The sequence below is a fragment of the Struthio camelus genome, chromosome 26 (assembly GCF_040807025.1).
Source record: "Struthio camelus isolate bStrCam1 chromosome 26, bStrCam1.hap1, whole genome shotgun sequence".
Lineage (NCBI taxonomy): Eukaryota > Metazoa > Chordata > Aves > Struthioniformes > Struthionidae > Struthio > Struthio camelus.
Window position 1 is genome coordinate 4,504,654 of NC_090967.1, and position 25,479 is coordinate 4,530,132.

The 25,479-nt window shown below is 72.4% G+C and overlaps 4 protein-coding genes across 8 annotated transcripts; all 4 read right to left on the bottom strand.

Moving 5' to 3' along the window:
- Positions 1-556: 556 nt before the first annotated feature.
- Positions 557-3,803, bottom strand: LOC104145771 (perilipin-3-like). 2 transcript variants are annotated; one of them, XM_068920013.1, is made up of 8 exons: positions 3,714-3,803; positions 3,308-3,365; positions 2,778-2,973; positions 2,530-2,612; positions 2,151-2,448; positions 1,753-1,943; positions 1,538-1,660; positions 557-1,457 (listed from the first exon to the last, which is right to left on the bottom strand). In XM_068920013.1, exons 2-8 carry the CDS (start codon positions 3,356-3,358, stop codon positions 1,110-1,112), a joined length of 1,290 nt encoding a protein of 429 aa, XP_068776114.1. In that variant the 5' UTR covers positions 3,359-3,365; positions 3,714-3,803; the 3' UTR covers positions 557-1,109. The 2 variants fall into 2 exon arrangements, with proteins under 2 accessions (XP_068776114.1, XP_068776115.1); XM_068920014.1 differs by lacking the exon at positions 3,714-3,803 and adding an exon at positions 3,578-3,705.
- Positions 3,804-7,428: 3,625 nt separating this feature from the next.
- Positions 7,429-11,862, bottom strand: LOC138062342 (perilipin-3-like). Of its 4 annotated transcripts, none has more exons than XM_068920009.1 (7): positions 11,757-11,862; positions 10,727-10,797; positions 10,427-10,625; positions 9,527-9,609; positions 9,123-9,375; positions 8,378-8,556; positions 7,429-8,289 (listed from the first exon to the last, which is right to left on the bottom strand). In XM_068920009.1, the coding sequence occupies exons 2-7, from the start codon at positions 10,784-10,786 to the stop codon at positions 7,747-7,749; spliced, it is 1,317 nt and encodes a 438-aa protein (XP_068776110.1). In that variant the 5' UTR covers positions 10,787-10,797; positions 11,757-11,862; the 3' UTR covers positions 7,429-7,746. The 4 variants fall into 4 exon arrangements, with proteins under 4 accessions (XP_068776110.1, XP_068776111.1, XP_068776108.1 ...); XM_068920010.1 differs by lacking the exon at positions 11,757-11,862 and adding an exon at positions 10,993-11,090; XM_068920007.1 differs by having other exon boundaries at positions 7,435-8,556; positions 11,757-11,838.
- Positions 11,863-12,970: 1,108 nt separating this feature from the next.
- On the bottom strand, positions 12,971-14,922 carry LRG1 (leucine rich alpha-2-glycoprotein 1). The gene is made up of 2 exons (XM_068920011.1): positions 14,797-14,922; positions 12,971-14,583 (listed from the first exon to the last, which is right to left on the bottom strand). The coding sequence occupies exons 1-2, from the start codon at positions 14,806-14,808 to the stop codon at positions 13,486-13,488; spliced, it is 1,110 nt and encodes a 369-aa protein (XP_068776112.1). The 5' UTR covers positions 14,809-14,922; the 3' UTR covers positions 12,971-13,485.
- Positions 14,923-16,321: 1,399 nt separating this feature from the next.
- On the bottom strand, positions 16,322-24,349 carry SEMA6B (semaphorin 6B). The gene is made up of 16 exons (XM_068919984.1): positions 24,232-24,349; positions 24,011-24,140; positions 23,349-23,403; positions 22,955-23,017; positions 22,154-22,255; positions 21,920-22,010; positions 21,724-21,843; positions 21,544-21,632; positions 21,243-21,460; positions 20,856-20,987; positions 20,442-20,591; positions 19,274-19,468; positions 18,300-18,440; positions 17,904-17,981; positions 17,596-17,654; positions 16,322-17,503 (listed from the first exon to the last, which is right to left on the bottom strand). The coding sequence occupies exons 1-16, from the start codon at positions 24,341-24,343 to the stop codon at positions 16,563-16,565; spliced, it is 2,676 nt and encodes an 891-aa protein (XP_068776085.1). The 5' UTR covers positions 24,344-24,349; the 3' UTR covers positions 16,322-16,562.
- Between the last annotated feature and the right edge of the window lie 1,130 nt (positions 24,350-25,479).

Sequence of the window (25,479 nt, forward strand, 5' to 3'; positions counted from 1 at the left end):
CGGTCCCCCCCCAGCCCAGGCGCTCGGCCCCCGACGCCAACCTGCTGCTCCCAGCTCTCGGGCAGGGCTGGCCCCAGGCTGGCCGACGGTGCTTCGGGGCCATTGTCACCACCAGGCTGGGTGACATCCAGCTCTGGGGAGGCAGAGCAGGGTGACAGCCCTGAGATGCAGGGAACCAGGGCTGCCCCCCGCTCCCCTGGCCCAGCACAGACCCCCTGGGCCAGAGGCACCCCGAGGGGCCCCCCTGGGGTCCAAGCTGTGCCCCAGGGGCATGGGGACCACCCCATGCTCACCCTCAGCCATGGGGGCTGCTCAGGGGCAGGTGGCAAAGCCAGCAGCCCAGGTGAGGGCTCAGCACCAGGACCAGCCCCTCTGCTGACTCCATTAGCACAGCACCCTCCTTCTGAGGTCACAGCAGGGCTATGACATCATGCCCCCTTCCAACAGCTCCTCTAGCCCCAGAAGCTGGGGGGGACACCAAGGCCGGGTGCTCAGCCCCACGGGGCCTGGGCCACAGTTCCCACCATCCCAACCTGCTCACACATGAGGCCTCAGATCCGGTGCAAAAAAACCAACCAGACTTTATTGCTTTGCGAGCAGTCCTCAGGGTGCAGAGTCCGCACGGGCTCCCGCTCCCAGGGCTGGGCTCAAACCCTGGCCCCAGCCGGGAGCACCAGGTCTCACAACCAGCCTGGGCACCCGAGGTCAAACCAGCACCCAGACGCAGGGGGCAAAACTGGGGGCTTGAAGGCACCGAGGGCTCTAGGCACTGAGGGAGAGAGGGATGATGGAGCCGGGGGGCAGCTCAGGCCGAACAGAGGGGGACTAGGGAAAGTCACCCAAGGGTCCCATAGGCACTTGAAGACACCAAGGCACTTTGCTAGTACAGCCCTAGCCCAAGGACAGGGTACAGGGGACCAAGCTGCACTTGGGACAGACTAGACAGTGGCCCCTGCCCGGGGAGGCTCCTGCAGCCAGTACAGACGCCCCCAGAGCAGAGGATTACAGAGCTAAGATGGTTAGTTGGGCTAGGCTGGAGTGTTAGTTGAGGTGCTCCTAGCTAGGCCTGGGTCAGGGCAGATATAATCCCGGCCCGGAGGCAGCAGCTGCTACTTGGATATCTCCATATCCACCAGGCGCTGGCCCGAGGGGGCGAAGGGCCCCACGAGCCAGGACAGGGTGGTGTTGTGGGCCACGTGCTCCACCAGCTCATCCATGAGCTCGCGGGCCTTGGCTGCACGACTCCGGGCCTGGGCCAGCACGCTACCCGTCACATCCTGGAAGGAGGCGACGTTGGCGAGGGCGGCCCGGAGCTCCTCGACGTTCTGCCGGACCTGGCCCGCCTTGTCCTGGATGCCAGCTGGGAGGCCCTGCAGGCTGGACACCAGGGGCTGGCACGTGCTCTGGAGCTGCTGCGTCAAGCCATGCAGCACAGCCAGGGTGCCTGACTCCACCTGCTGCAAGGGGACAAGGGGAGGATGAGCCACCTGGGCAGCCTGAGGGGGCCCTGGAGACTCCACCATCCACCTCCACCTACCTCCGGTTGCACCAGGTCCTTGCCACCTCCTGGCTGCTTCTTGCTCCACTCCAGCCACATCTGCTGCAGCTTCTCCTGGCCTCCCTGCAGCTTCTGGTCCATGCCCTGCTTGAGGTGCTCCACCTGGAAGGGAAGGGACAGGCTGGCATGGGTGGCCTGTTGCCAGGCCCCGACAACAGCCCCTGGCTGATGGAGCCAGGGGGGCCAGGTCCTACCAGGTCCAGGGTGCGCTGGAGCTGGGCCAGCACGTCCTGGCTGCTCTGGCGGGCGCTCTGCAGCTTGCCCAGCGAGTGCTGGAGGGCACGGTGCCGCAGCTTGGTGGAGAGCGAGCCCAGGTGCACAAAGTAGCTCTGCTGCTGCTTCTGCTGGTCCGTTTCAAAGCCTTCCACTGCTGTGGCCAGCTTGGCTGGAAGAGACAAGCCAAGGCTGTGAGGGGTCCTGAAAGACCACCAACCCCATGCAGGGCATCTCCTGGTTTGGGCACTTGCACATGGCCCTGCTCACCCCAGGGTGCCCACACAGAGCCCACCAACCCCTTCCAGGCTCTACCCACTGGGCCAAGGGGCTCCTGATCCTCCCCCATGTCTCCAGGGAGTTGCTGCCAGCTCCTTACCCAGCTCCTCGTCCGTCATGGGCAGGTAGTGATCCACCAGCTCCTCCGACTTCTCCAGCACAGAGCCCACCCCGCTCACCACCATCTGGCCCACAGTCGAGCCCATGACCGTGTTGACGCCGCTGGTCACCGCAGACTTGGTCAGCTCCATGCTGCCCTGCACGGCCCCTTTGGTCATATCCATCACACCCGTTACCCGGCTGGTCACCGCATCCTTGGCCCCAGCCATGGTGCTGGTGAGAACATCCTTGGCCCCCGTCACAGTGGAAGTCACCAGCTGCTTTGTGTCCGAGATGAGCTAGAGAGAAGCGAATACCCTCCGTTAGGCAACTACAGGGCAGACATGAGCCTGCTCGCCGGGACTGAAGCACAGCGTTACCTTTTCCGTGGGCTGCTGCAGGATGGGCAGCTTCTCCTCCAGTTTATCCAGCCCCTTGCAGGCGTATTCGTTGGCCGTGGAAACTAGAGACAAGGAAAGCACTCTCTTAACTACCTGCCAAAGTTTCCTGCTAGTGCCAGTTTTCTGGGCACCCCAGCACTCGCTGCTCAGGCGGCGAGCCCCGAGCGGGCAGGGCGACGGGGCTGGAGACCCTCCAGGGCACCGCAGCTGCTCCCGACCCCACTCACTCTGCGGCTCCAGCTTGGTGAGGATGGGCTGGGCCCCGCTGACGGCCGCCGCCGTCAGGGTCTTCACGCCCTTCTCGGCGACGTCGCACACCGACTTGACGTAGGGGTGGCTCTCCTTGGTGGAGGCGTAGGCCGTGGACACCATGTCGTAGGCAGAGCTCACCAGGGGCAGGCTGGCCACCCGGGTCCCGATGCTCTGGGTGTGGGGAGGGCACCGGTGAGGGCAGAGTCTGACAAAGCCCCGAACCCACATGCCAAGCAGACCCCCCCCCACCCCCAGAGAAAGCAGGGCTAGGGGCATCCCCCCCCCACCACAATCACTGGGGTCCCCTATCCCACCACCCTCCCCACCGAGGAGACCTGAGTCCCCCCAGCCTGTCCTGGACCAGGACATGGTCACACCAACCCTGGCAGCACGGTGTCTCCGGCAGAGCCCACCCAGGGACAGAGTGACCCAGGGCAGTAACCTGAGCCCTGTCCCCAGGCAGGGGCCACGCAGACCCCCCCCATCCCACCCCAACCCTACCGACCTGCTGCTCCTCAGCCTTGGGGTGCGCCGTGCTGGGGTCGCTGGTGGCCATGGCGGGGCTGGGAGGAAACGGAGAGCGGGGCTCAGCAACCGGATCACCCGGTCACCCCCGGACAGGGGGGATCCCAGTTCCCCCACATCTCCCACCCTCAGGACGGGGCACCCCCCGGGCAGGGTGCTCCCAGCTCCTCCCGGGTCCTCCAAACCCCCCTGGACCCCCCCCCCTCCCCCGGGGACAGGGGAAAAACAGCGATCCCGGTCCGCCCCCAACCCGCCACGGCGCGGCGGCCGCTGCCCAAAATCCGCCCCCGAGCGCGGCGCCCCCGGGACCGGGACCGGGGCCGGGACCGGGACCCCCGGGCCCTCCCGGCTGGCAGCGCTGCAAGGCCCGGCCCGGCCGCACTCACCTCCTCGGCGCTGCAGGCTCGGCCGCTCCCCCCGGGCCTTTATAGCCGCGGAGCCCGGCCCCGCCGCGGGGGAGCGCGGCCCGCCCTGCCGGGGCCGGCCCGGGGCGCAGCGACCCCCGGCCCCGCCCCGGCTCCCCCCGGCGCCGACTCCCGGGGCTGGATCCCCCTCCGGACCCCCCGCCGGGCTGGACGGCGCCGACCCCCGGAGCTGGATCCCCCTCCGGACCCCCCGCGGGCTGCGCGGCGCCGACCCCCGGGACTGGATCCCCCTCCGGACCCCCCGTCGGGCAGGGCGGCGCCGACCCCCGGGGCTGGATCCCCCTCCGGACCCCCCGCCGGGCAGGGCGGCGCCGACCCCCGGGGCTGGATCCCCCTCCGGACCCCCCGCGGGCTGCGCGGCGCCGACCCCCGGGGCTGGATCCCCCTCCGGACCCCCCCGGGCTGGACGGTGCCGACCCCCGGGACTGGATCCCCCTCCGGACCCCCGCGGGCTGGACGGTGCCGACCCCCGGGGCTGGATCCCCCTCCGGACCCCCCGCCGGGCTGGACGGCGCCGACCCCCGGGGCTGGATCCCCCTCCGGACCCCCCGCCGGGCTGGACGGCGCCGACCCCCGGGGCTGGATCCCCCTCCGGACCCCCCGCCGGGCTGCGCGGCGCCGACCCCCGGGGCTGGATCCCCCTCCAGACCCCCCCGGGCTGCGCGGTGCCGACCCCCGGGGCTGGATCCCCCTCCGGACCCCCGCGGGCTGGACGGTGCCGACCCCCGGGGCTGGATCCCCCTCCGGACCCCCCGTGGGCTGCGCGGCGCCAACCCCCGGGGCTGGATCCCCCTCCGGACCCCCCGTGGGCTGCTCGGTGCCGACCCCCGGGGCAGGATCCCCCTCCGGACCCCCCGCGGGCTGCGCGGCGCTGACCCCCGGGGGCTGGATCCCCCTCCGGACCCCCCCCCGGGCAGGGCGGCGCCGACCCCCGGGGCAGGATCCCCCTCCGGACCCCCCGCCGGGCTGCGCGGCGCCGACCCCCGGGGCTGGATCCCCCTCCGGACCCCCCGTGGGCTGCGCGGCGCCGACCCCCGGGGCTGGATCCCCCTCCAGACCCCCGCCGGGCTGCGCGGCGCCGACCCCCGGGACTGGATCCCCCTCCGGACCCCCCGTCGGGCAGGGCGGCGCCGACCCCCGGGGCTGGATCCCCCTCCGGACCCCCCGCCGGGCTGCGCGGCGCCGACCCCCGGGGCTGGATCCCCCTCCGGACCCCCCGCGGGCTGGACGGTGCCGACCCCCGGGGCTGGATCCCCCTCCGGACCCCCGCGGGCTGGACGGTGCCGACCCCCGGGGCTGGATCCCCCTCCGGACCCCCCGTGGGCTGCGCGGCGCCGACCCCCGGGACTGGATCCCCCTCCAGACCCCCCCGGGCTGCGCGGCGCCGACCCCCGGGACTGGATCCCCCTCCGGACCCCCCGCGGGCTGGACGGTGCCGACCCCCGGGGGCTGGATCCCCCTCCGGACCCCCGCGGGCTGGACGGTGCCGACCCCCGGGGGCTGGATCCCCCTCCGGACCCCCGCGGGCTGGACGGTGCCAACCCCCGGGACTGGATCCCCCTCCGGACCCCCCGCCGGGCTGCGCGGCGCCGACCCCCGGGACTGGATCCCCCTCCGGACCCCCCGTGGGCTGGACGGTGCCGACCCCCGGGGCTGGATCCCCCTCCGGACCCCCCGCCGGGCTGCGCGGCGCCGACCCCCGGGGCTGGATCCCCCTCCGGACCCCCCGTGGGCTGCGCGGCGCCGACCCCCGGGGCTGGATCCCCCTCCAGACCCCCCCGGGCTGGACGGTGCCGACCCCCGGGGCTGGATCCCCCTCCGGACCCCCCGCGGGCTGGACGGTGCCGACCCCCGGGGCTGGATCCCCCTCCGGACCCCCGCGGGCTGGACGGTGCCGACCCCCGGGGCTGGATCCCCCTCCGGACCCCCCGTGGGCTGCGCGGCGCAGACCCCCGGGACTGGATCCCCCTCCGGACCCCCCGCGGGCTGGACGGTGCCGACCCCCGGGGCTGGATCCCCCTCCGGACCCCCGCGGGCTGGACGGTGCCGACCCCCGGGGCTGGATCCCCCTCCGGACCCCCCGTGGGCTGCGCGGCGCCGACCCCCGGGGCAGGATCCCCCTCCAGACCCCCCCGGGCTGCGCGGCGCCGACCCCCAGGACTGGATCCCCCTCCGGACCCCCCGCGGGCTGGACGGTGCCGACCCCCGGGGCTGGATCCCCCTCCGGACCCCCCGCGGGCTGGACGGTGCCGACCCCCGGGGCTGGATCCCCCTCCGGACCCCCGCGGGCTGGACGGCGCCGACCCCCGGGGCTGGATCCCCCTCCGGACCCCCCGCCGGGCTGCGCGGCGCCGACCCCCGGGACTGGATCCCCCTCCGGACCCCCCGTGGGCTGGACGGTGCCGACCCCCGGGGCTGGATCCCCCTCCGGACCCCCGCGGGCTGGACGGTGCCGACCCCCGGGGCTGGATCCCCCTCCGGACCCCCCGCCGGGCTGCGCGGCGCCGACCCCCGGGGCTGGATCCCCCTCCGGACCCCCCGCCGGGCTGCGCGGCGCCGACCCCCGGGGCTGGATCCCCCTCCGGACCCCCCCGGGCTGGACGGTGCCGACCCCCGGGACTGGATCCCCCTCCGGACCCCCGCGGGCTGGACGGTGCCGACCCCCGGGGCTGGATCCCCCTCCGGACCCCCCGTGGGCTGCGCGGCGCTGACCCCTGGGGCTGGATCCCCCTCCAGACCCCCCACCGGGCTGCGCGGCGCTGACCCCCGGGGCTGGATCCCCCTCCGGACCCCCCGTGGGCTGGACGGTGCCGACCCCCGGGGCTGGATCCCCCTCCGGACCCCCCGCCGGGCTGCGCGGCGCCAACCCCCGGGGCTGGATCCCCCTCCGGACCCCCGCGGGCTGGATGGCGCTGACCCCTGGGACTGGATCCCCCTCCGGACCCCCCACCGGGCTGCGCGGTGCTGACCCCCGGGGCAGGATCCCCCTCCAGACCCCCCACCGGGCTGCGCGGTGCTGACCCCCGGGACTGGATCCCCCTCCGGACCCCCCCCCGGGCTGCGTGGCACCGACCCCCGGGGGCTGGATCCCCCTCCGGACCCCGCCAGACTGGATCCCCCCGGGGTGGACAGCACCCACCCTGCCCAGACCAATCACCCTTCTGGACGGCACCCCCGGATCCCCCCTCCCCAGCTCACTGAGCCCCCAGTGTGGGAGGCTGAGGGTTAAACGGGAAGGGGTCAAGCCCACTGCCTGCGAAGATGGGGTCCCGCCAGCCCCCACTGCACGGGGGGGGACACCAGGGCCCCCCAGCACGGGGACACGCAGGCCAGACGACGGCCTGCTGGGGCTGGCGATGCTGAGGCCGAGCGGGGCAGAGCCGCGGGGGCCGCGTGACAGCGCGGGAAGCGGCGGTGACGATAACCCGGAGCGAAGTTCGGTGCCACACGGCCCCGGTTCACAGTCCGGCGGGCCCCGGGCACCCAACTCTCACCTCGCCCTGCTGCTTCTCCTCCTCCTCCGGGGAGCGAAAGCCTCCCCGGGGCGACCCTTGGCCCTCCCCGAGCACCACAGCTGCCACAGACCAAGGCTTTCGGGGGTCCCAAACCTGGCCCAGCCAGTCCCGCACCCAGCCCGCCTCCGCAGCGCTCGGCATCACAGGACAGGAGCCGTTTTAAGGCTTAAAGGGTTCCTTTATTTCTTTAAAGTGCTTTCGAGCTGGTGAGACTAGAAATCCTGATGCTCCCCAGGCTCGGGGACACCGCGGGGGGGACCGAGACCCCAAAGCGGACGAGGAGCAGGGCTGGACCCGCGCTTCGTTCTCAGCCCACCGTCACCTCCGTCCCCGAGCGAGGCGCCAGGCGCGGAGGGAGCCCGCACCGGCTCCCAAAGTCCATCGCGCTGCGGGGACTAGTTTTGCCGTGCCAAGCGGGCGTTTCGGCAGCTCGTCCCCGCACCCGGGGAGCGGGCGAGCCCCTGGCCGGCCGCCGTCGCTCAGAGCTCGCTGCAGAGACGCGGCGAGCCGGGCGCCCGGTGGCTGCCACCGATGGCCAGGCAGCCGTCCCACTTGGCCATGTCCACGAGGCTGTCCTCGGGGTACTCGACGAGGACGGGGGCGAAGGGACCCACGAGCCAGGGCAGGGGCGCGTGCTGCGCCACGTAGTCGAGCAGCTCGTCGATGGTCACCTGGGCCTGCGTCATCCGCCGGCGGCTCTGCGCCACCACCAGGTCCGACAGGTCGTGGAAGGAGCGGGTGCGGGAGACGGTGGCCTGCGCCTCCCGCACGCGGCCCGCCGTGGCCCGGGCGCAGACCGCCCGCAGCCAGCGCGCGAGCCACAGCAGCGCGCCCGCCTCCACCTGCGAGGCAGCGAGCCGGGAAACGCCGGCGGCCGAGACGCTTCGCCGTCGCCGGCTGCCTGCCGGCGCTACCCGCGCGTCCGCCGCGGCCTCGCTCGGGTCCGGCTGCAGCCACAAGCGGCGCAGGTACCGGCGGGCACCCCGCAGCCTCCCCTCCGTGCCCTGCTTCACGCGTGCGACCTGGAAAGGATGGGGGGGGGAGAAAGGGGGGGAATGGGAGCACCCCCGGGGTGAGCGGGGCACGCCGTGGGGCCGGCCGCCGTCTTACCAGCTGGCGGATGTGCTGGAGCCGGGCCAGCGAGCGGCGGGCGCTCCGCAGCCCGCCCAGCGAGTGCTGCAGGGCTCGGTGCTGCAGCTTGGCCGAGAGCGAGCCGAGGCGCGCCGCGTAGCTCTGCCGCCGCTCCGCCGGGGCCGTCTCGAAGCCCTGCACGGCCGCGGTCAGCTTGGCTGCGGGGGGGGCAGAAGCATCAGGGCGGCGAGCCCGGGCTCTGCCACGCTGGGTACCTGGGAGCCGGCTAAGGAGCATCCCGCAGGAAAGCGGCCCCCCCACCCCACCGCTCCCCGGCTCGGGAGCCGGCGGCACGCCGTCCTCCCTCGCTCCGGCAGCACGGCCCCGGTTTGCACCCGCCGGTTCGCACCCGGCCGGCCGTGCGGAGGCGTCGCCGCTGGAAAGCAGCCGGACGGCCCCCGCGGTCACCTCTGCTCCGAGCCGGAACCAGCCGTGCCCCCCTGCTAGCCCCGTGCCCGTGCTATAAATACCCGGCGGCGGGGTGGGATGGCGGCATCAAGGCTATATTTGCTCTTGGGTTTCCAGGTGAGAGTTCAAACCGCTGCTGCTCCGCGTTCCCCGGCTTCAGGTTCCCCTCGGAGCAGCTGAGCGGGGACCGGCCCCTCTCCTGCCCGGGGCCACCGCGCCAGGCCCTGCGCCCCCCAGCACGAAACCGGAAGGGAAGGGGGTCCCGGCGGCTTTGGCACCTCCGGAGGAGGGAGAAGCGGCCGGGAAAGGCACTCACCCAGCTCCTCGTCCGTCATGGGCAGGTAGCGATCCAGCAGCTCCTCCGACTTGCCCAGCACCGTCTCCACTCCCGTCACCACCATCCTGCCCACTGGCGAGCCCACGACGGTGCCGACGCCGGCGCTCAGCGCCGCGCGGGTCCTCTCCACGCCGCCCTGCACGGCGCCCCGGGCCGTGCCCACCACGCCGCTCGCCGCTTCCCTGGCGCCCGTCACGGCCGACGACACCAGCATCCTGGTCTCCGCCACCACCTGGCGCGGGGACGGCACGGGCTGAGGGTAGCACGGCGGCCGGCCCCAGCATCCCGTCCCCACGCGGCGCTGCGGCTCGAGGACGGCTTTTCCCGGTAGCTCGCCCGGGGCTGGGACACCCTCTCCCCCCGCTCTGCCGGTGGGGATTTACCTTTTCCGAGGGCTGCTGCAGGATGGGCAGTTTCTCCTCCAGTTTATCCAGCCCCTTGCAGGCGAATCTGTTGGCCGTTGCGACTGGCAGGGCGAGAGAGAGATGCAGCCTCGGCCGGCCGCCGGCGCGCTGCTGCTGGGACGGCAGCGAGCCGGGGGACGCGCAGCAGCCCGGCTGCCCCTTTCCCCTCCAGCCCTCCCCTCCGAACCGTCCCCAGTTCCAGGAAATGGGAATAAACCGGTAGGACTGGACCGGCGGGGACAGAGCAGGAGGAGGATGTTGGTCTCCGTCGCACCTTCGCCGCTGGGATAAGCCCAGAGTCGAGCCTTTCCCCGAGATCGCCGTCCCTCCGGGCACCGCCACGCTCACGGTCCCTCCGTGGGGCTTCGGGGACTGGTAGTGACCCCCCCACCCCAGCACCCCCACATCCAGGGCTCTGGGGCCGAGCCCAGGCAGCCGTCCCGGGGATGAGGCCAGGGGCTGCGGGGATGGGCCCCCTGCCCAGCACGGCCCCCGGAGCCACCGCGGTGTCACCGAGCTGGGCGAAAGGGCCACGCGGGCGGGTTTGGCACCGTCCCAGTGTCCTCAAGGGCACAGGGAGACTTTAGCTGGCCGCGCCGGGACGGGGCACGTGCTCCGGGGAGCGGGTCCCCGCCGAGGGCTCTGGTTTCGAGGCTCTGGCATGCGAAGCACGCGTGTGCCCTGGGGTAGCCCGGGGCTGGGCTCAGCACCCGCTCTCAAGGGTAACCCACGGCACCCAAGCGGAGCCCCCCCACCCCGTGCAGAGCCGGCCACCCTGCCCGCTCGGTGGGAACCGGCCCGCAGCACCCGGTTACCCGAACCCACCCGGCCCCCGGTACCCCCCCCCCGGTCCCCAACCTCCCCCCTGGCCCCACTCACTCCGCGGCTCCAGCTTGGCGAGGACGGGCCGGGCGCCGGTGGCGGCGGCCGCCGTCAGGGTCCTGGCGCCTTTGGCGGCGGCGGCGCACAGCGCCCCGACGTACGGGTGCCTCTGCTCGGCGCGGGCGTAGGCCGCGGCGGCGGCGGCGCAGGCGGAGCTCACCAAGGGCAGGCTGGCCACCCGGCTGGCCGCGCTCCTCTAGCCGGGGTGCACGGGGCTGAGCGGTGGCATGTCCCCCCCCCCCCAACCCGCCCCCGGCCCGCTGCGCCGGGCCGTCCCCTGCCCTCCCCGCTGCTCACCTTCTCCTCCCGCCCGTGGTCCGCCGGGGCGGCCTGCCTGGCGGTGTTTTCGGCGCACATGGTGACGGCGCCTGCAGCCGGGAGAGGAAGATACCGATGGCCGCGCCGGGTACGCGCGACAGCTCTGCCTGTCCCCCCCCCCCCCCCCCAGCCCCACTACCACCCCCAGCGTCGGTGCCAGGCGGGCGCTCGCCATCGAGGAAAAGAGGAGCTGGGCAGCCGGGCGCGCGGATTCGCCCCGGGTTCTGCCGACGGCTGAGACCCACCAGCTCGTGACACGAGTGGACGCACTCTCGAGGCTGGAGGCCTCCTTGCCGCTCGAGGGGGCAGCGCCTGGGCTCTGGGGAAGGCGGTTTGGGCAGGGGCTGCCTCTGTGTGCCCCCCCCCCCCCCCGGGGCCCTGCCGTGGGGCTGGCGAAAGTTTTCGAGTGATTCAGCAGGAAGCTGGGCTGGATTCGCGGGAGCGCTGCAGCCTTTCGCAAGCCTGCCGCCGGGACGTGACACCGGCCGCTGTCACGTCGGCGCACGGAGCCCCGGGCGCCTGGAGACCCCCCCCCAGGAGCAGAGGAGCCTGCAGCCCCCGGCCAGGGGGGCCTGCAGGGCAGAGGCCAGTGTCCCTGGTTGGGGGGGGGTCCCCTGGGGGGCAGGTCCCCTTGGGTCCCTGGGTAGGTGGGTGGGGGGTGGGCAGCACCCTGGGGGCAGGTCCCTCGAGAGGGGCACCATGTCCTCTGGGCTGGAGCAGATCCCCGGGGGAGGACAAGGATCCCCGGGGGGGGGGGGCAGCAGGTCCCCTCGGGTCCCCGGGGTCCCCCCCGACCCCAGCACCTGCTTTCCTGCCCCGAAGTTGCAGGGCTGTTGGCAACCGGGCAGGGGTCTGTCCGGGGCCCGGAGCCCCCCTCCTCCCTCAGGGACCCCCCCGGGGCCGGTCCCTCCCGGGCCGTATCTGGGAGACAACCCCCCCCCCCGGGCCCCCCCGGACCCACTGGCAACTTTGTTTCCAAGTGTTGCAAAGTCCCGCGGGCGCTGCTTACCGGGGGGCCGCGGCCCCTGTCGCGATCGCCGGCCCCTGTCGCGATCGCCGGCCCCTGTCGCGATCGCCGGCCCCGGTCGCGATCCCCGGCCCCGGTCGCGATCGCCGGCCCCGGTCGCGCCCCGCCGGCCCCGCTCACCGCCCCCCTCGCCCAGCGCTTGATACATGGCTAGAGGCGGGGGCCAATCAGCGAAGGGGAGGTCAGCGCCGCCACCAATCAGGAGGGAGGGCTGGCCTAGAAGGGGCGGGGTTTGGAGGGGGGAGGTCGCCACGTGGGTGGGGAGGGGGTCCCACGTGGGAGGGGGGGGTCCCACTTCTTTGGGGGGGGGGCCCAGCGCTGGGGGCAGCGGGCAGGGCCGGATCCTGCCGCGGCTCCTGGCGGGGCTCAGCCCTGCGCAGGGCTCGGCCGGGTGAAGGCAAAGGGCTCCACTCCGTCCCCCCGTCCTTGGGCCACTGGACGTGCCACCTGCAGGGACGCCCCGGAGCATGTTGTTTGGGGACCTGGAGGTGACCCCCTCCCCTGGCAGGTGTCCCCATGCCAAGCGTCCCCTGCTAGGTGACCCCCTCCCCCCCACCAGGTGACACCACACCAGGCGTCCCCATGCCAGGCCAGCCCCATGCCAGGCAGCCCCATGCCAAGTGTCCCCTGCCAGGTGACCCCATGCCAGGTGGCCCCATGCCAGGTGTCCCCTGCCAGGTGACCCCATGCCAGGCAGCCCCATGCCAAGCACTGACCCAGAGGCCAAGATGAGAGTCAGGGCTCCAGGCCTCCCCCAGGTGGGAACGGCATGGGCATGGGGCGCAGCGGCCACTGCCTTGGCTACGGACTGCGATGGCCGTCACCCTTGGGGTCCGGCCTTCCCCTGCCCCATGTTTATCCCTGCTGGAGTGATTTATCAGTGCTGGGTGCCCTCTGCTCCCCGCTGGCACCCAGGGCACCCAGCAGGGCTCAGGATGGCTGGGTTCAGCACCCACCTCCAGCCTCCACCTGGCCCCGGTGGGATGCCTGTGGGCTCAGCCCAGGCGCACCCATCACCCTGCTAGGCGGCACGCGGGGACACACAGGCAGTGCAGTGGGACCCACTGGTGGCCCTGAGCTGGTCCCCCAAAGCCCCTGGCACTCGCTGCCCTGGTGGGGCCACCACCTCGGTGACATGGGTCTTCTCTGCTGCCCGTCTCCTGGGTAGGATGACGCAGGACAAAGCGCGCGGTGGCTCCAAGCAACTCCGTTTAATGACCGTGCGGCAAGCAGGACTGGCACAAGGCCATTGGGATGGGGACAGCGGGATGGGGACAGGGCTGCTGGGAGGGGGACAGCAGGATGGGGACCAGAGGGATGGGGACAGTGGGATGGGGAGAGGGGCTGCCAGGATGGGGATAGTGGGTTGGAGATGGAGCTACAGGGATGGGGACAGCGGGATGGGGACAGGGCTGCTGGGAGGGGGACAGCAGTATGGGGAGGGGAGAGCAGGATGGAGACAGGGGCCAGAGGGATGGGGACAGTGGGGTGGGGAGAGGGGCTGTTGGGATGGGGACAGCAGGATGGGGATGGGGCCAAAGGGATGGGGACAGTGGGATGGGAACAGAGGCCATTGGGATGGGGCCAGCGGGATGGGGACAGGGGCTGCCGGGATGGAGACAGCAGGATGGGGACGAGACCTCTGTCCCTGCCTCATCCTCCTCCCTGCAACCCCTCCGCCGGGAGGAAGAGCCGGCCGGGGCGGACACGGCTACGCCGCCGCCGCCGCCGCGCTCCCTGCCTCAGTTTCCCCCGGCGAGCTCGGCTGAGGCGGCCCAGAGCAGCAGGGAGCGGAGGTGCCGAGCGGCGGCTCGTCCCCGCTCGGCTGGCAGGCGCCGGCCAGCGCCGCCGCGGCCACCGGCTGGCCCCGCAGAGACGCGGGGCTGGCGCAGCGGGCGGCGGGGCCGGCGACCAGCTCGGGGGCCGCCCGCCGCAGCAGGCCCAACAGCCGGCACTCGCAAGCCCAGGGGTTACCCGAGATGTCGAGGGCGAGCGCGGGGCGGCCGGAGCGCGGCGGCGGCGGCAGCTCCAGCTCCCGGAGCCCGTTGCGCGCCAGGTCGAGGACGCGGAGGCGACGCAACGGCCGGAAGAGGCCGGCGGGCAGGGCGCTGAGCCCGTTGTCCTGCAGGAAGAGGTAGCCCAGGGCCGGCGTCGGGACGAAGAGGGCGGCCGGTAACGCGTTCAACCGGTTGCCTTCCAGGTCGAGCCGCTGCAGCGCCGGCAGCCCGGCCAGCAGGTCGGCGGGCAGCCGCGTCAGCAGGTTGCGGGACAGATCGAGGACGCGCAGCGAGCGGAGCGGGTGCAGAGCGCCGGGCGGCACCTCCGCCAGCCGGTTCTCGGCCAGGTCGAGCCACCGCAGCTCGGCCAAGGGGGCGAAGGAGCCCGGCCGCAGCGCCCGCAGCCGGTTGGCCCGCAGCACCAGGTGCCGCAGGCGGCGGGCGCCGGCGAAGAAGGCGGCGGGCAGGTCGGCCAGCGCGTTGCCCGTCAGGTCGAGGACGCGCAGGGCGGGCGCGGGCCGCAGCAGCCCCTCGGGCAGGCCGCTCAGGCGGTTGCCGGCGAGGTGCAGCTCGCGCAGCCGGGGTAGGGAGGCCAAAGCGTCGGGCGCCAGGCGAGCCAGGGCCGTGAACTCCACCGAGACGGCCAGGGTGGCGCGGGGCAGGTCGGCGGGGAAGGCGCTCAGCGTCGCCTCCGCGCACACGTAGCGGGTGGCGTTGGGCCGCGGCGGGCACGGCGCGGCGGTGGCGGCGGGCGCCGGCGGCGGCGGCGGCAGCAGCAGCAGCAGCAGCAGGGGCCGGGCCATGGCGGCGGCCTGCGGGCGGGCGCTCAGCGTGCCGCCTCGGCCTTGCGCAAGAGCCGCCGCGCTTCCCCTCGGCGCCGCCGCCGCCCCTCGAGGCGTCCCCGCCGCGGGCGCCAGGCCGCCCTTGCAAGCAGGGAGGATGCCACCGGCCCCGTGTCCCCCCCCGCCACCTCCCCGGTCACCGCCGGGGTCACGTCCGACCCGGCTCCCGGTGGCTGCCGTTACCTTCCCCAGCATCCGGCTCGGCTTCCCCGGGGACGGTCCTTCCTCCTGGGCCGCCCGGCGGCTTTTATCCCCGGCCGGTTCGCCCGGTTGAGAAATCGCCTCCTGCGCAAGCGGCGCCGGCTCGCAGGGTGCTGCCGGGGTTGGGGGGGGGGGGGAGCAGGGTGCTCGGGGCCCTCGGGAGCTGGGGGGGGGGCTCTGGGATGTGGTGGTGGGCAAGCACAGGGGGTTGCATGGCTTTGGGGAGGGGGGGCTCGGGGTGCCGCATCGCCCCCGCGGAGCGAGGAACCCAGGCGTCCGGGTGCTGAGCCGAGGCGCTCGCGGCTGCGCCCAGGGCACGCGGCTGCGATTCGGCGAGCGCCGGGGGCCCAGAGCGCCCCGGGGTGGGACACAGGCCCGAGCGGCTGCCGAGCATCGCTGGGGACATCACCCCCCCCCCCAAAACCCAGCCAGCACCCCTCCAAAGGGGCCTCAGCACCGCCAGCGGACGCACTCTGGCAAGCGCACCGGCCGGCGGCGGCCGGCCCCGTCTCCACGCCGCGGCGATGCCCGGTGCGCCGACGCAGGCGAATCGTCGGCTCGGGGTACAAAAGGGGGGGGGGCGAGGGGGGGCGCAGGGGGGACAGCGCTCGCCTCTCGGAAACGGAAGTTTATTGGCGGGGCGCCGGGGTTACACAGAGACGGTACCGCCGTCGCATGCATGGCCGCGGCGGAGCAGCCGGGCGCCGGTGGCACGGCCGCCGGCACGGCCGCCACGCTCCGGCACCCTATTTACAGCGGGGAAGGCAGGGAGACCCCCCCCCTCCGCCGGCCCGGCTTCCCCGCTCGCCTGCCGCCGAGCCCGGCGGGCTAACCGGGGCGGGGAGCACCCAGGGCACCCGTCACCTCGCTTGTGGGTGACGTCCGCGCCGGGGTGGACGTGAAGGGGGCCGGGGGACCCCCCCCTCCTCCTTCCACCTCCCTCCCTGAGCCGTGCCCCCTCCCCACCCACCCCGCTCCGGCCTGCGGAGGTGGCACCGAAAGGGCACCCTGTGCCAGCAGAGGGTGGGCTCGGCGGGGACCCCCCCCCCCGCCCAGGGAAGCCAAACGTGGGGCAGGGAGAGGTGCCCCCGCACCCAGCACCCTGCCGGGCCACCCAGGGCTCGTCCCCGGCTGTGCTTTAGAGGAAGGGGCAGCCTGGGTGCTGGGGTGGCCCCGGCCCGGAGGGGCAGCGGGTGCCGGGGTCTCCCCCCACCCCTCTCTGCTGGAGCCGGGCAGGGGGTGACAGCGGGGTGGGAGGGGGGGACAGGGGACGCCCCTGTCCCCTACGGATAGCACACGCGCAGCAGGCCACCCCGCGAGCCCGAGACGTTCACCGCACCGCCCCGACCGCCACCGGCGAGCGAGCGACGTGCCCCCGCTTCTGCCCTCCGTGTCCCGCCGGGACCCCCCCCCACCCAGCACTGCGCCAGCCGGGTGGCCCCGGGGCCCGGCCGACGGGTGCCGAGGGGCCCGGCCGTGCCCGCCGGCCGGCCGGCCCGCCACCACCCAGGGCGGACGCATCCCCGGGCCCAGCCTGGGGGGGGGACGCGCCGGACGGGCAGCCGGCGCCCCGTGCCAAGCCGCCCCGTGCCAGCCGGGGCAGCGGGGAGCCGGGCGACCCCGGGCGAAAACAGGGCGACGGGTCGGGCTGCCCGAGGTCCGCCGAGGCCGCGGCATTCCCAAAAACCAGCCGGTAGCATCCCGTTGCCGCGTGTCCCCCCCTGGCCGGCGGCGGCGAGAGCGGCGCCCTATTTGCCCGAGGGAGTCCGCTCGATGCCGTAGTGCAGGAGGTGGTGGAGGTCCGTGAGGGCCCGGGGGGCCGCGCCGGGCCGGCCGTAGCCGCCGGCCGCCGGCACTTCGCCGCTGTTGAACGTGTGGTTCCTCTTGAGATGGCCGCCGGCGCCGCGGCCGGCGTCCGAGTTCAGGCGCTCGGCGTGCCAGGGAGGCCCCTCGCCGAAGTCCCCGGCTTCGCCGCCGGGCGCCGACACCACGCGCCGGCGGTCGGGGCTGGCGCGCGGCGTGCCGCCGAAATCGCCGTAGGAAGCCCGGCCGGCGCGCCGCGTTCGCCGCGCCGCTCGAGTGCCGTCGGTCGGCTCGCGGCTCCAGCGCCCGTCGCCGGACGAGTCGCTCAGTTCGGCTTCCAGCTCCCGGTCGGCCAGGATGGAGCGGCAGGAGAGGGGGCCGGCGCGGGGCGGGCGGGCGCGCGGGGCCCCGGCGCCGTGCAGCAGCAGGACGGAGGCGGCGGGCTCGCGCAGCGCCGCGTTGATGAGGTTGTGGCTCTGCTCCCAGCTGCAGGGCTGCAGGGCGCCGGGGCAGCGTTTCTGCTGCAGCGGCGTCTGCTCCGGCGTGGGCAGCACGCCCGAGTCCAGCTCGTGCTGGCTCGTTTTTGCCGGCTCCGGCGGCCAACCGGCGGGCATGAGCGGCGCCAGCAGCGCCCCGGGCTGCCCGCCGCGAGCTCGCCGCTCGCCCAGCCGGCTCACGCTCACCACCGACTCGCTGTGCGCCAGGATGGTCTCCTTGTCCTTGCGCCGCGCCACCTCCTTGCGGTCCCGGTGCCCGACGAACCAGCACACGCTGAAGCCCGAGATGACGGCGCCGATGACGAAGGCGGCCACCGACGAGATCACCAGCAGGTTCACCGACACCAGCCCGTCCGGCTCGCCGTCCACGAAACTCTCCGTCACCAACCCTGGGCGAGAGGCAGGGCGGCGTGACGGCGAGCGCCCGCCGGCGGCGCCCCGGCCGCGCCGCCGCCGTCCCCCGTCCCTGCCCCGCACTCACCCTCGCAGTCGCCCAGGTGCGAGGTGCTGCCGCCGGCGATGTCCTGCTCGAAGGCCGCCCTGCGGGACGGGGCGAAGCGGGGCTGCGTCAGCCAGCGCCACCCCCCCCACCCCACCCCGGGGTGGCAGGGCACGCGCTCCAGCACGCGGCTCGGGGCGGGGTGATGAGTTTGCTGGGTCTCAGCCCGGGCGGGAGGTGCTTGAGCCGATGTGGCTCAAGCTTTGTGCAGGCTCTGGGACCTCTGAGACCCTCGCCGTCCTCTCCGGGTCACCCCGCGGCCCCCCGGGGCCGGCGCCTCCTGGCCTTACCTGGGGCTGGGCTCCAGGAAGATGCAGGAGCCCTCGGGCGTCCAGCCGCAGTAGGGGTCCCGGCTCCCGATGCAGTTCCTGGCAGGGGGCAGAGACATTGGAAACATCCCCGGCCCCGGGAAAACCCTGGTCGTGGTGGGGAAGACACACCAGCCCCCCACCCCTGCGAGGGACCCCAGCCAGCACCCATGGAGGGGAACCAGCACTATGCCTCAGTTTCCCCTCGTAGGTGAGGGCCAGGGGCCCGGCCGCGACGAACACTTTGCGAATTCCCCGAATTTTGAAGACGGGTCTCTGCCCTCTTGCACTAGCTGCACCAATCCCAGCAAGCCCCGCCCCCGTGCAGAGGCCCCGCCCACCCCAGTTTGGCGGGGTGGCTGAGACCCGGCCACTCACTTCATGCAGCCCGAGTGCTGCTGGCAGCGGGCCACGGGCACCCGGGCCACGCACGGCGGGAAGGCCAGCAGCAGTGACCCCGCCACTTTGTCCAGCTCCAGGCCCAGGAGCCGCCGCTCGTCCTCTGTGTCCCGGCCACACCTGGGGATGGATGAAGCTCAGCGCGGCCCTGGCCCTGGCCCTGGCCCTGGCCCTGGCCCCGGCCTGCCCGCCATGGAGCCTGTCCCGGCCCAGACTGGTCTGGAGGAGGGCATCTCATCCATCCCCTTCATCCACCCACCTATCCATCTCCTCATCCATCCCTCTGACGCTTTCACCCATCCCCAGCCACCTCACCCATCCATCCACCCATCTCGCCTATTCTTCCCCAGTGACCTCAACCATCCACGCATCCATCTCTCCCATCCCTCCATTCCCAACCACCTCCTCCACCCTTCTGTTTCTTCATGCAGCCATCCATCAATCCATCCCTAAACACCTCCCCCATCAATCCATCCACCTTACCCATCTGTCCCTCTATCCATCCCCCGCAACCTCATCCATCTATCCATCCCCCTCATCCATCCATCCCTCTATCCATCCCCAGCAGCCTCATCCATCCATTCACCCCCTCACCCATCCATCCACCTCATGCACCCATCCATCCATCCCCAACCTCGTCCATCTCATCCGTCCATCCCCAACATCATCCATCCATCCATCCAACCATCCATCCATCCCCAGCAACCTCATCCATCCATCCACCCATCTATCCATTAACCTCACCCATCCATCCTTCCACCCCTAGCAACCTGATCCATCCACCCGTTCATCCATCCACCAAACCAACCAACCATCCATCCATCCAGCCCTCTTCTCCTCACTGCATCCCTCCATCCGCCCCCATCCCATCAGCACATCCACCTCCCCAGCGTCCCCGAGCTGGCTGTGCCCCGTGAGCAGCCCGGGCTGGCCACAAGCCCCCACCAGCCCACCTCCCGGGGTGGTAGGTCTCAAACTCCTCCAGGAAGACGCTCTGGCTGCCGGGGGCGGCGGGTGCGGGGCTTGTGCTGGCATTGGGCTTGATGAGGAACTTGAGGACGGTGCCCGTGCTGGAGCCCAGGAAGACCACTGTGTGGTTGCCCCACGGCCCTGCTGCGTTGTCCACCACGATCTTGCGGAGCTGGTACCTGTGTGGTGTGGAGGGAGGGGGTGTCTGGGCCTGCGGTGCCTGGGGCCATGGGGACAGGGGTCCCTGGGAGGGGGAACCGAGTCGAGGTGGGGGCCGGGACCCCGGCTGCAGCATGGACTGACTGTCGCTGTCCAGAGCGGGAAGTCACGGGGGAAGGTGATGGGCCACACTAGTCCCACACAGAAACCAGCCCAGATACCAGCTGGACCCAGCCCAGATCCCAGCTAGACTCAGCCTAGATCCCACCCAGGTCCCAGGCCACATCCCACCCAGGATGCAGTCCAAATCCCAGTCGGACCCAGCTCAAACACCACCCAGGTCCCATCTCAGATCCCACCCAGGACCCAGCCCATATCCCACCACAGATCCCCTCCAGATCCCACCCAGATCTGCTCCGGATGCAGCCCGGCCCCGCTGTGCTCCCCAGGGAAACGCCGGCGCTCAGCCTGGCCCCTCCTCTCCCCCAGCGGTCACCCAGGAGAAAAGCTCGGGCTCTCATCATCGCTCTAATTATCCACACCAATTAATCCTGCCCGTTCTGCAGCCGAGCTGAGCTGCCAGCGTGGGGGCAGGCGGGGGGTGGCGGGGGCTCCCACCGTGCCGTGCCGGTGTCCACCACCCTGCCAGTGCGGGGTCCCCACGGGCGCCCCGTTCCCGCGCCCGGCGCTCGCCCCGGCCACCCTGCCGGCGGGGAGGCTGCAGCCCGCGAGCGCCGCTTGATTAATTCCACATCAAGCAGCAATTAAGGCAGATTTAATTAGGATGAGACAATCTCAGCTGCAAAGTTTATGAGATTTATCGGGTCTCCTGGTGCTCTCCCGGCGCTGGCACACGCCCGGGCTCCCCGGCACGCACGTGCAAGGGCAGAGCGCCGTGCTCACGCGCACGGCCACCAGCGCCGGCGCTCCCCGCAGCACCCAGCCCTCCTGCACGTGCTGGGGACAGACCCCGACGGGGACGGGGACGCTCACCGGGTCATGGTGCGGACGATCCAGGGCACGTTGCCCAGGGACGGCACCGCCTCATCCATCAGCGGATGCGTCTTCACGAAGTTGAGGATCTCGTCGGGGAAGGTGCTGGAGGAGTTGTAGCGCATCCCCGGGGCCGCGCAGCACCCGGGCCTGCGGCGACGCCGAGGCTCAGCGCCACCGGGGTCCCACGGGCTCCTGCGCCCTCCCTGCCCGTGCCGGCCCCGACCGTCCCTGTCTCCATCCCTGTCCCCACCACCCTTCTTGCTGGTGTCAGTCCTGGCTGTCTCCATCCCTGTCCCCACCACCCTTCTTGCTGGTGTCAGTCCTGGCTGTCTCCGTCCCTGTCCCCACCACCCTTCTTGCTGCTGTCAGCCCTGGCTGTCTCTGTCCCTGTCCCCGTCCCCGCTCGCTCACCGGGGCTTCGGCACCATGTCCTCGGGCACGGGTGTCCAGATGGACTCCGGTGACTTCTGCTCCCGGAAACGTCCCTCGAAGACGGCGGCCACCTGGGTCATGTCGAAGGCACACACAGCCGAGCCAGGGATGCTGGGAAGACACGCGGGCACGGGGCCAACACCGTCACCAGCCGCCCCATATCCCCCCCCCACCACCTGCAGGATGGGCACACGGGGCTGGCCGAGGCTTTAGCAGTGATTTATCCCACGCTGGGGTGGGCTGAGCAGGACGGGGGACGTGGTGGGGACTCGGCCCAGCTCCCAGCATCTGCAGGAGCTTTACAGGGTTGGGGACACGGGGGCGAGGGCTGCTGCAGGGCCGAGGCGCGGGGCAGGGGGGTCCGACCTGTTGGCAGGCGTGGAGAAGACGGCCAGCACCACGGGGCGCCCGTCCAGCTCCAGGATGTCCGTCACCGCCTGGATGACGTTGAAGTAGAAGTGCGAGTCGCCCGGCACGGAGCAGTTCAGCCGGGCCTTGAGGAAGGAGGTCCACTGCTTCTCCAGCACGCGCTGCGAGCCCCCCATGTCGTTCTTGCACACCCGCGCCACCCGCGCCACCACCACCTGCGAGGCGCACGGGCGTCACCGCCGGGCACGCCGGCCCGGTGTCCCTCCACCTCCGGCCGGGTGGCGGGGACGGCTCCCACCTTCTCCAGGTAGTTGAACTCCATGGCGATCTCCCGGAAGAAGAAGTAGACGTGGCTCCTCCACTCCACGGCGTGCACGAAGTAGGGCTCTGCGGGGACGGCGCCGGGGTCAGGGCTGCCGGGGCGGCGCCGGGGGCCGCGGCTGCAGCCCCGAAAACGCCCGGCGGCCGCGCGAACCACCTTTGAACCACTTGGAGTCGTGCTTGACGGTGCGCAGGGTCGGGCTGTCGCCCAGGCTGCGGTAGATGACGGCGTCGATGGCCAGGAAATCCGTCACCGTGGCCGTGAAGAGCATGCCGCCTGGAAGGGAGACGGGTGAGCCGGGCACGGGCAGGCGCGGGAGGAAGGCCAAAGGGAGGAAGGGCGTCCCGCTCACCGGTGAAGAGGGCCACGTTGGCGTGCTTGGGGTCGTAGGGGCACCGGGCCATGCCGCTGATGTTGTCACCGACGGGCTCCAGCGTGTCCATCTAAACCGGGCGAGACGGGGCCGTGAGCGGGGCCGAGGCGGGGAGGGGCCGCGCGCCCGTAGAGACACGCGTGCCCGCACGCGCGGCCCCGCCGCCTCTCCCCCCCGTGCCCGTGCCCGTGCCCGTCCCGCCGCGGGGCTCACGCTGTAGTTGGCGCAGACGGGGTTGAACGCGTTGGTCCCGCACACGAAGAGCAGGCTCTCGTTCCTCACCAGCATCACCTTGACGAAGTTTCGGCACTCTGCCTGCGCGGGGCGGAGGGGCCGTCGTCACGGCTGTCCCCCACCCCAGCGCCAACCGCTCTGCCTGGCCCCCCCACCCCGGGCTGCCTTTCCGAGGGTGAAAACCCAAATCCGGTCCCAGGAACCGCGTATCCCAGCCCGACGCCGGGTAAGGGGCCGGGCGCTCGGCTGGGAGGGGGACGCAGCGATTCGGGGTCCCCGACACCCAGCTCCCCCAAGCAGAGCTGCTGCCGGGCTGGGGGGGGCCGAGGGCTCAGCCCCAGCCCCGGGCGGGCCCAGGAGTCCTGCGCCGGGCCCCGAGCCGGGCAGGCAGCACCGCGGGGAGGGGAGCGGGGAGGAGGGAGTCAGGGGGCTGTGCGCCCGCGGGGTGCTCCCGGCCCGGGCCGGCGGGTCCCGGGGCTCCCTCCCTGCGAGGGTTTGGGCTGGGGGTATTTGGCGAGGGGCTGTTTTCAGCCCGAAGTGGCATTTATAGGACCCGCAAATTGGATTTCTCGCAGATTATGAGATGTGTCTGGTCTGATCAACAGACCAGAAATAATTAATTACAAACCCAATTATACGAGCGTCTAATAAATCACATTTGACACAACCGTTTGCAGGCGGAGGGTGCGACACGCGGCTCCCGGCCGCCCCGCGGCGGTACCGGGCCGCGCAGAGACCCCCCCCCAACCCCGGGAGAGAGGCCGGCGGCCGCCCCGCTACCTCGTGCTTCCCCTTCATCCGGCAGATGCTGATGTCGTGCTGGTTCGACCGCCACGTCAGCTTCTGCGGGGAGGGGAAAAAAAAAAAACCCAGCATGAGGCCGGGGCGAAGCAGGCAGGCCCCGACAGCAGGCCCCCCCCCCCCAGCAGCAGCGACATGAGTTCGCCAGGTCTCAGGCACTGGCACGGCCGCCCTCTCCATCCCTCTGCCGGGATGCACGCAGGCTTGAGAGGCGCTCGAATCGCTTGGCGTCGGCCTGGCCGGAGCGATCCCGCTCGGAGGCACCTGCCGGCAGGCAGCGGCCGTGCTCAAGCCAGGAATAAGCGCTGCGCTTCCCGGCGGAGCCGTCCCCAGTGCCGGCCGCGGCCCCGGCGCCCGGGGGCTCAGCACTTACCCGGTGGTAGCGCATCTCGCCGGCGGGCTCCAGGCTCACGCGGTACACGTTGTCCCTGGGCGAGAGGGCGGCGGGCGTCACCACCCCGTGGGGACCCGGACCCTCTTCCCGGCCACCCGGCTCCAAGCATGAATAAACCCCAGCGAGCGCTGGCTCTAATAGGAGCCTCGCAACGAGCCGGAGCCTCGTTAGCGGCTCGGCCACGGTGATGCCTGTCCCCACGCCGCGTTGGACGTGCAGCGGTGGCCCTGCCCCCCTGCACCCCGACGGCCACGGGCCCTATCTGCCAGCCCGGAGCAGAGGGCTTTGGGGGGAATAAACCCGCCAGCCGGGGATTTAGGGAGCGCATCCTCTCCTGCTGCATCCTGCACAAAGGTGTGCCCCCACAAGACTACAATTCCCAGCATGCACTGCTCCCCAGGCATGCTCACCCCCTGGGCTTGGGGAGCAATGCATGCTGGGGGCTGTAGTCCCTGTGCCCCCCCAAGGTGTGGGGTGCGCTGGGGCTGGGGAGCAGCAGCAGGAGGGTTACGGGGCAGCTTTTGGGGTCCCTTCCCCAGGCCAGGTAAAGTTGTGGGGTCCCGCATGCCCATCCCACCTTTTGGGGGGGGGGGGAGCCCAGACCGGCGGGACGGGGTGGGGGGTGTTAGGGGGGGCGTCACCTGTCCCCGACGAAGAGCGTCCGGTTGACCTTGAGGATGCGCTGGATGTTGAGGCGCTCGGCGCCGCCGGCCTCGGGGCCGGAGCCGCGGCTGGTGCTGTGGCCCACGAACACGGCGTAGTGCTTCACGTCTGGGGGTGGGGGGGGGGGGGGTCAGGCGCTGCCGCGTGGGCTGCCCCCACCCCTGGGTGCCCCCACCCACCCCCCCAACGGGGCACTCACAGTCCTCGGGGGCGACGGCGATGGGGCCGGGCTCCTCGGGGAAGGTGCCGCGCGCCGTCCTCTCGGCCGCCAGCAGCAGCAGCAGCACGAGCGCCCCGCGGGCCGGCCGCATGGTGTCCGCCGGCGGGCGCCCGCCGCACCTGCGGGCACGGGCAGCGCTGGGGGGCGGGGGGGGGGCCGGACGCCTGGGCCCGTCGCAGCAGCGCCCCGGCTCCGCGCGAGCCGGACCGCGAGGGCTGGGCCGGGGGGTGGGGGGGGGTCCGGGCGGTCCAGGCCGAGGGGTTCGGGATGCGGCCAGGAGCGAGAGGCCGGCGAGGGACGAGGGACGCGGGTGGGATCCGCGACGGGGTTAGGGGCGAACCAAGACCCTTCCCAAGCAGAAGAATTTCAAATATGCTGCCACCACGGCGGCTCCAAGCCACCGCCACCGTCCTCCTGCCCGTCCCCGCCGCGGGGCTGCAGCCACAGCCGGCTAATTAACAGCCAGGCACCGACTGAATTGATTAGGCAATTCGGCGAGAGCCGGCACGCGGGTTAAATCAGAGCGTCGCCCGCGGGAGCCATCGAGGGTGACATTGCACGGAGCCAGGGGACGTGGCGCCCCGGACCCCCGGCCGGGACGGGGGGGAGCGAGCCGGGGCGAGGGTCCCCCCCCCCCCCCGCCGGGGACGGCGGCCACAGCCGCCCAGGCGTCCCTGCAGCCGGGCACGGACGCGCGACCCCGTCCCCTCCGGCGTCACGGTCGCTGGGGGGAGACCTGACGCCGTCCCCGTCCCGGGTGGGACACGAGCCCGGTGTCACGGTGACAACTTGAAGCAACAACTTAAAACGAAGCCGCCTGGCACGAGGTCCGACCTGCCTCGTTCTCATCTTCCGTCTCTGCAAATCCTGCGCAATTCAGGATGGGTTTTTTCATTATTTTTTTGGCTTCCAGAGCAAAGCCTTGCCAGGCTCTCTCTTTTTAATTTTTGGGAATATTTCTATTAAAAATAACTGACAGGCGCCTGCAAAAACAAATCATGATTCAAAGCCTGGAGCAGCTGAACAGCCGGCGGCATCGCAGCCAGCCAGGCCTTGCGGCGCGGCAGACGCCAAAAGAACCCCCCAAACTTGGTGTTAATACAGAGGAGCAGGTTTTGGGGGGGGTGGCGAGAAGGAAAAAAAGGAAGGAAAATGAGTTGTGCGCATGCACGATGCACACCTGCACGCGCATCGCATGTGCACGCACAACCAGCACACACACACACA